Genomic DNA, 8,539 nt, shown 5'->3' with positions numbered 1-8,539 from the left:
ACTTGACTTGGGCATCCGTCTTAGAGAAATTGAAACCATGGCATTAAATGAGATCTACCCAGCTTGTGTCCAGAGAAAGGCAGGTCTACCATGGGAACCACAAGCTCTGGTGGTGGAAACCCTGCAAAACTGATAGTGCAGGATAGTCAGAAAACGAGCGGAGGAGGCCAGCTGAAGCCGACTGTTTCAGGGAGGAAGTGGTCATACAACCAACACAGGCACAAAGGTGAGACGAGGCTGAGAAGCATCCACTGTGAGTTCTAGGAAGCCATAAATGTTTATCACAAAAACACCTTCAGCGGAAATGTGTGTGGGGGGAGAAACCACCTCCTGGTGGGCTGACACCTGAGTGTGAGAGACAAAGCAGAAAACTGGTCTTCAGAGCCGTGGACCAGCCGTGGACCTCCAGTAAGAGTAGAGGGGATGAAGGTTTCCCCACATACCTGTCCGTGTTCTAAACCTTGAGGTCCCATTCGTAACTCAAAGGTATTTTCTAACTGGGACAATGAATATCTACAAAAAATTATAGCAATGTGCTTACTCAGTGTAAGACATTAAAAATATTCCCCATAATATTGGTAATAAGAAAAGGATTCTTGCTATCCATTAATGTGCTAGAGGTTCTAGCCGGATAGTAAGACAATAAAAAAGAAATCAATTTTACAAAAAAATCCTGAGCATTTTTTAAAGCTAGAAATAATCTAAAACTGTTAAAATTAAGATGTGAACTCTGCAAGACCACTGAGTACACATTCGGTAAACAAGATCCAGTTTTATTTTTATAACACCAGCACAAACAATGGCGGTAAAATTATTTAAAGAATGATACCACTTGCAAAATAAAAGTCACGTACCTAGGGATCTATCTGGGGCTGATAAAACTGGAGGATCTATCTCACGGAAATCTAACAAAAGATGTGCACATTCTGTACATAGAGGACTGCATGATATTATTTAAAGAAATCAGAGAACATATAAACACACAGTGAAATATAACACATTTAGGGTGCAAGCTTTTATGGACTGAAAGATTGAAGAGATGATAATTCCCCCCTAAATTGATCTGTGGCTTTAGTACAATTTCATGCACAACCCAGACTGGTCTTCCGTGACAACTGACATCTTAAAGTTAATATTGAAATCTAAAGGGCCCAGAATAACGTAAGCAATCCTGAGAAATAACAAAACCAACAAATATTACCAGTCTCAGGACCAGGACCCATCACCCATCGCTGGACCTCCCTCTGGGTTATCAATACCAGTCACCCCCTGGCTGTCAACTCCAAAACCAGGTGACATTCTCAACTGTGCTGTTTCTCCATGGTTTTGTTTTCTCCTGCGTATTCCCTCCTCTCTGTCACTGGAAGGGTCTTTATGCAGTGCACAAGTCATCCTATTACAGCCATGATCAAAACGCTCAATGAGCTCCCTTAGCCTGAAGGAAGAAATGGGCATTTAAGATGTGGCTTCCTTGGCTGTGCTTGGCGTGGTGCACCCGGCGCCACCCAGGCTCAAAGCTCTACTTACACGGCGTGCTTTCACCGTCTGTCCTGCCTGTGAGTCTCAGCGTGAATGGGTGCAGACACCTGCCACCGTCATCCCCATTCCTCATCTGTATGCCCGCCTCAATGTCTCTACAGAATGGAGTTTTGCATAAAAGAAGCTCCACTATCATCCTGTAGTTCTTCGATCCCAACTTAAACCCTTTCACTGCATTTACTCACTCTCTTGAAGATCTGCTCTCCTGGACAATCAGCCCAGGGATGTGGTCCTTTCACCAGTGCCCAGCACATAGTAGGGTCTTGTCAAAGAGACTGCTGCTGCCTATCACAACTCTGTCACGGCCGTCCTCACTCCATTGGTCATAGGAATGCCACTATTTATCTTATCACAGAGACGCCTGAAATAAAAGCTATCTTTCTTAGCCTCCCTTGTATCCAAGTGGGGCAAGCTATTAGGTTCTAACCACTGAGAAATAAATGGAAGTGTTTTTGAGTGTTTCCAATAAATCTCCATGACAAACAATTGGTCAGTACTTCCTCCGCCTTTCCCTCCTCCGTCCCTCCCCATGCTTCATTTTGCTGTCTGGAATACAAACTGGGTTAACATTTCAAGAAGAGTAATGTTCTACTTAACCACCTGGTCTACTCCTGTTGGCCAGTTTTGGAAGACTTTGAGTGAGGGGAACAGCCTTGTGTGGAAAAGACCCCCCCCACCTCTCTGAGGAGGCTCTCAGGCCCCTGCACTTACATCTGGAGACCCAAAATCCTTCTACCTTACACCCCCCCCCCCCCCGCCTTGAAACTGTAGGTTTCCTACCACAGGTTAGAATATGGAAAATCTGGGATGTCATAAACACACTCCGAAGAAGTCCGTCATGTCTTGGGATAAAGAACGTTATGATTTAGTATCAACAGATGTCCTTGGTCCGTGAACACCTAGCAGATGAAGAACAGAAAGCAGGATGTTCAGTGCTGGCCCACTGGTTTTGAGGTAGCAACTGGTATGGGTTTCAGTTCCCTGTAGTACTCAGGATAGTCACAGCTGCCGTGCTTTGGGTTAACTTCCATGGGTCAGAGCCTATGCTGGTTTCTTGACATTCTTTATCTCGTTAAACAAGCATGTCACCCCTTTGAGGTTGGAATTAATGTTCTCTGATGCGTAACAGAAAACTCAGATTTAGAGAATGGATTTGAGCTGTGTGAGGCATCGGAGTCTTGACGGGGGAAGGGACCCACATCGTGGTTATACTAATGGGTTGATCCAGTAGAAGTTCTCAAGGAACAAAGGGTCCAGACAGCATTTCGAGGACAATAGTCAGGAGTCTCAAGGGCTAAGTTGCACTACTGCCCCATCTGTGTACCGACTGACCTGACATATATTTCTGGAGAGCTCTCTTAGTGGCAGGAGCTGTGAGCACAGTCATCAGACCCAGCACAGACTTAATTCACACACGTTCACAGTAGAGATGGGAAAATGGACATGTATGCAATGTTAGAGTCCCGGGGCTGTTATAGATGAACAGAAGGTGCTTTGGGAGCATGGAGGTGATATCTGATGTTGAGATGGAGGGTTTGGGAGCTTTCTTGGGGGAGACCCGAGGAAGAAGGCAAAGTCTGGGTAAAGAAGCAAGGAAGACAGAAGCCTGCAGTGGTGTAGGACGGAGGGATTGGGGCAAGGCTGAGACCCAGCCAGGACACATTCAGCCATACGTGTGCTCACAGTCTGTATCTCCTTTGACCTGTTGGTGCCTCACTGGCCCCTGTTGCTTTTGATAAATGCCTATTCTGTACAGGTTATTATTATTATTTTCTGTACTGGTTATTATTATTATTTTCTGTACTGGTTATTATTATTATTTTCTGTACTGGTTATCATTATTATTTTCTGTACTGGTTATCATTATTATTTTCTGTACTGGTCATTATTATTATTTTCTGTACTGGTCATTATTATTATTTTCTGCACTGGTTATTATTATTTTTTTCTGTACTGGTTATTAAATATCTTGAATGACATATTGCGGCAACGGAAAGAAGAACTAGGGATGAAGACCAAAGCAGGAAGGAAATATCTGTGGCCATGCTGTTAACAAAGGAGACATTCTGGGGGGAAAACCAGGGTGCTTAAAACTTTGGTTCGCATCAGGCAGGCACAAAAATGCTTACACCCCGGGAGAGACAAGAGGGTCTGTCTGGAGGGAAATTTAGCTCTTTTGTCCCACCCTGCCCAACTCCTCCTGGAAGATTTGCCAGGCTCCATGCAGCTGTCCCTCAGTGTCCTGCAGGGAGCCCCCCTTCGTGGCTACAACACAGAGCTCGCTCAGCTCAGGGTCAAGGCCAGCGTTCAGCTCTACCTGGGACCAGCACATCTCTTGGTCATTCGTTCAGGCGTCTCTGTGTTCTGAACCTTCTCCTGCGTTCCTGACTTGAAGCTTTCTCTTGTGCCCTCTTCCTCCAAAGCCAGTCTTCAGCCAGGAGCCACACGAGTGCCACCAGGACCAGGAAAGCCAGAATGATCCGAAGGAGATTCTGGGCAGTGTGATCCCAGGGGGCAAGGTCTGGGGTCAGAGAACAGACTGATGACTGGCAGGAATGGGTGGACACACCTCGCCCCGCCTCCCTCCCTCTCCCCATTCTAGATCACACTCCTTCACAGTCCGCAGCGCCTGCTGCTTGCCTACCTTGCTGGAATTCTGCCTCTGTGGTTACCGAGTCAAGATCCCAACGGTCTGCGGATGAAAGGGAAGTATAGCAGTGAGAAAAAGAGAGAGCGTTGGCCACCAGGCCACCTCTCCTTCCTAGGATGGACCCCATGGCCTTGTGCAGCTTTTCCAGGTCCACACCCCACCCTCCAGGTCCTAGTGGCTTCATCTGTCTGGTGAGAAGACCCAAAGGACAGGTGAACCTGCGGGGAATTCAGCTCCAGAACCTCATGCCAGGCACGTTTTCCTTCTGGCCATCAGCTTCCTCATCACCTCGGTCAACATGGCTTCTTCCTCACACGTTGGACGACTCACAGTCTCCCCATTTTCTTCCAGGCTCTAAGCCCACTCCCCATCCCCACTAACACGCATGCAAGGTCACTCCCGGTGCAGGGAATTACTCCTGGGGCTCGCCCTCCCGCTGCCATACGCAGTGGCCACTCCCTCTCTCTGGAACGTTCTTTTTTCAGGTAGCCACAGAACGAATGTCCTCAGTTCTTCAGGTATTCGCTCCGCTGTGAGGCCGATTCAGACAGTTCTAATATTGCCACCTGCCCTCTCGGTCACCCTGACCCCATTTGTTCTGCTCTGTCTTTCCTCCATACCACTGTTTGCTCCCCCTGTGCTATATGCTGGGCTTATTTCTCTGACTTTGACTCACGGTCTGTTTCCCACTGGGATACAAGTGCCGCAAAAGCAACATGTTCTTAGTGTCACTGGAAGGCTCGAATCACCGCCCCCCCAAGTTTAGCGGTAACTGTTACTCACCAGAAAAAGAGGTGTGCTCTGTGGGTGCAAGGTTGGTGTCCCCCAAATCTTCTAGTAGTGGAAACAAAGAAAACCATAAGGGTTTTGGGTTTCCTCCAGTCTTCCCACCGAGTCCTTGTGTCTTCCCCCTCCTTGTTCCTCTGGCCTTCTTCCTCAGGAACAATCAGATGGGCCTCCCCAAAATGCATGTGGGGGAGGGCACTGCAGGGAGGTGCCTGCTGCCTCTTCCCACCCATCCCTTTGCTGTCTTCCTCATCACTGGTTGGGGTTCACTTGGGGTTCTGGAGAGGACGTGGGGGAAATCTGGGGGTTTCCTCACCTGTGACCTGGAGCTTCACAGGTTCACTGGGGAAGGACCATGCATGGTTGTTATAAGAGCCAAAACATCTGTACACCCCTCTGTGGGCTGTGGTCACAGGACCTATGGGGAACTCCACCTGGGTGTTCCCGTATCTGTGCTGAGGGTGAGGGGATCTTCCCTCCTTGAGCAGAAAGAACTTGTTTGTTGCAGTGCCTAGCCGACAGTAGAAGCTCACGTTCTCTCCAGAGGTCACCTCAGGCCCAGGATGGACAGAGAGGGTGGGTGTGTCATACAATTCTGTAGGGGGAGGAGACAGGTAGTTTAAGAGAGTCTTTATCCCACCTCCTATGTGTCCTTTCCTCCTTGGCCTTAAGACTGGGATGTCACTCCCCAGAATCTCTGTCTCCTCTGCTTTGGTCATGGACACGCCCTCGCTGATCTCACCCTTCAAGACTGAGACACTCATTCCTCTAGCCTTCTCTCTGTGAGGATTGCCTGACATCAGTGGTTCTCACAGTTCTCACAGAGATCCTTGGGGCCAGTGACATCACCATGAGCTGGAAGCTTATTAGAAATGCAGATTCCCAGGATCCACCCCAGACCCACTGCATCAGAAACTCAGGGGTAAGGCAGCCAACTGTGTTTTAAAAATTGTTATTGTTTTCCATTGCTATGACATACATGACACATAAAATTTACCATCTTAACCAATTGTATGGGGACAATTCAGTGGTGTTGACTACATTCACATTGTCATGCAACCATCACCACCATCCATCTCCAGGACTCTCTTCATCTTACAGAACTGAAACTGTCCCTGCTACTTAGCGCCCTCTCTCCATCCCCATCCCTCAGCCCCTGGCACCCCACATTCTGCCTTCTGTCTCTACGAATTTGACCATCCTAAGTCCCACATGGAAGTGACCCCTACAGTATTTGTCCTTCTGTGACTGACTTATCTCACTTGGCATAATGCCCTCAAGGTCTGTCCATGACATAACAGGTGTTTGAGTCTCCTTCCTTTGTAAGGCTGAATAATATTCCCTCGTGTGGGTAGACCACATTTTGTTTATCCATTCCTTTGTCAGTAGACACTGGGCTTGTTGCTAGCTTTTGGCTATTGTGAACAATGCTTTCATGAACCTGGGAGCACTAGAGACATCCGTGTTTTCCAGATGATTGTGATACCTGCTTGAGTTTGAGAGCCACATCCCTCAGCTGAAGGCAACCCCTGTACCTGAGACTGCCTTCCCTCCCAACCTCATTCCACGCTGTCTGTTTCCATATCATTTACTCCTCAGGTGCCCATGATGGACTGATTTGTCCTGACTTAGACTCATGGTCTGTCTTCCCCCCGCTAGGGTACAAGTGCCACAAAAGCATGGATGTTTGAATGGAACCTCCTCCCCAGGAGGGGCTGACACTGGTGGGTACAGAACCCCTAGCCTCATCTTGAGATCTTGAGACCATGCAGAAGGACCATCCCAAGTCCAGAACTCCGTTGCTCGGCTGAGGTGTCTGCTGAAACTGCACCGTGGTCAGCTCCTGCCTTTTGCCTGGCCAGTTCCCCTCACTCCTCATCACCGGGGTCACTTTTGAGGATGCCCCCCAGCCCCCCCCCCGGCCCCATGCACACACACATCCATCTCAGGGCCTCTCACCTGGAGAACCTGACCTATGACCAATCTGCCTCTAGGTCACAGACAACCACAAAGAGAGGCTGAATGACACCAAAGGTGATTAATAAATACATGACGACCCTCCCCGGATTCAGGCCGAGGATGGGACAGTTACCTGTGACCACCAGATCCAGAGGGTCACTAGGGTTTGACCAGAGCTTCTTGCTTCGGTAAATGCACTTGTATTGCCCTGCAGTGAGTGGGGTCATGGCTGGGATGTGGAACATGGCTATGTTCCTCCTTCCAAGTTGCTTTGGGTTCTGCTGAAGAAAGAGGTGTCCCTCGAAATACAGCTGGTACTTCACAGCCTCAGGAGTCCCCTGGCAGAAGATAAGCGCCTGCTTTCCCTTCGGAATCATGAAATCTGGCTTGGCCCAGATGATGGGTTTTGAAAGATTCTCTGGAAGGGAATCAGAGGTTGGAGTTCCAGATATAGCCCCTTCCCACCCAAATGTCCACCCGTTGCTGGCACCAAGACTTCCTGGAAAGCCAGAGGCTCTGCTCTCTCCTCTGGTGGCCCCTACGTGCACACTTCGTCTGGGTCTAGTAGAGAGACTCTGGGGCTCTGAGGGACGGACTCACGCTTCTCGGTGCTGACGGTCTGGCTCAGGAACAGCCCTGGAAGATAGGAACAGTGAGACAGGCTGCCCCATCCACACCCAGACCCCTGGATGCCATCTCTCTCATGTGCAAGAACTCACCGAGGTAGAGCAGGGCAGTGAGTGTAGAGGTCATAGCACTGATCCTACCAGCCGAATGTGGAGCAGCTGGGTGGAGACTGAGTCCAGTAGGGCAGGAAGGTGCACAGGATGTGGTGGGTGAAGCCCAGCACTAATCACCATGGGGCTTTCACACGGACTTCTTACAAGAAGATTCACAGTCTTCCTTCTACCTCTGACCACGAGGCATAAAGACAGGTCATGATCCCCATGACACATCTGATCATCTCTGTGCTCTAACCAGATCCTCTGACAATTGTCTGCCCCACCTGAAACTCATATTAGGGTCCTCTTCTAATAGGTCAAAATTTGACCTATTTTGAAATGTGGACATTATGCCCAGGAAAGGGATAGGGTAGTGTACAGAGCAGAAACCTTAGAATTATTTTTAAATATATGTGTTTAATCTTGGCTCCCCTTTGTTTGGTATGCATATGCTTGGGTCAGTGGGTTGGCTTCAACAGAATGAAACGATAACACTATCTTTTCCAAGGATTTGTTACAATGTTTCAACAAAATGCATAAAGAAGAGGTGGTCCATACACACAATGGAATATTACTCACCCATCAGAAAGGATGAATACTCACCATTTACATTGACACGGAGGGGACTGAAGGAGGTTATACTGAGTGAAATAAGTCAAACAGAGAAAGTCAATTACCATATGGTTTCACTTATTTGTGGAACATAAGGAATAGCATGGAGGACATTAGGAGAATGAAGGGAAAAATGAAGGGGGGGAACTGGAGGGGAGACGAACCATGAGGCACTATGGACCCTAGGAAACTGAGGGCTTTAAAGGGGAGGGAGTGGGGGATGAGTGAGCCTGGTGATAGGTATTAAGGAGGGCATGTATTGCACAGAACA

At 48.4% G+C, this 8,539-nt stretch overlaps 1 protein-coding gene across 1 annotated transcript; it reads right to left on the bottom strand.

The window, feature by feature from the left end:
- Window positions 1-3,878: 3,878 nt before the first annotated feature.
- Window positions 3,879-7,687, bottom strand: NCR1 (natural cytotoxicity triggering receptor 1; the record flags this gene model as incomplete). Its single annotated transcript, XM_080828626.1, has 7 exons — window positions 3,879-4,060; window positions 4,184-4,231; window positions 4,973-5,023; window positions 5,292-5,570; window positions 7,068-7,352; window positions 7,535-7,570; window positions 7,654-7,687. 7 exons carry the CDS (start codon window positions 7,685-7,687, stop codon window positions 3,879-3,881), a joined length of 915 nt encoding a protein of 304 aa, XP_080684752.1.
- Between the last annotated feature and the right edge of the window lie 852 nt (window positions 7,688-8,539).

Source organism: Martes martes (assembly GCF_963455335.1).
Source record: "Martes martes genome assembly, chromosome: 17".
Taxonomy (NCBI): Eukaryota; Metazoa; Chordata; class Mammalia; order Carnivora; family Mustelidae; genus Martes; species Martes martes.
The sequence above is the reverse complement of the archived record's forward strand: the minus strand, read 5'-3'. Positions and strand labels throughout refer to the sequence as shown.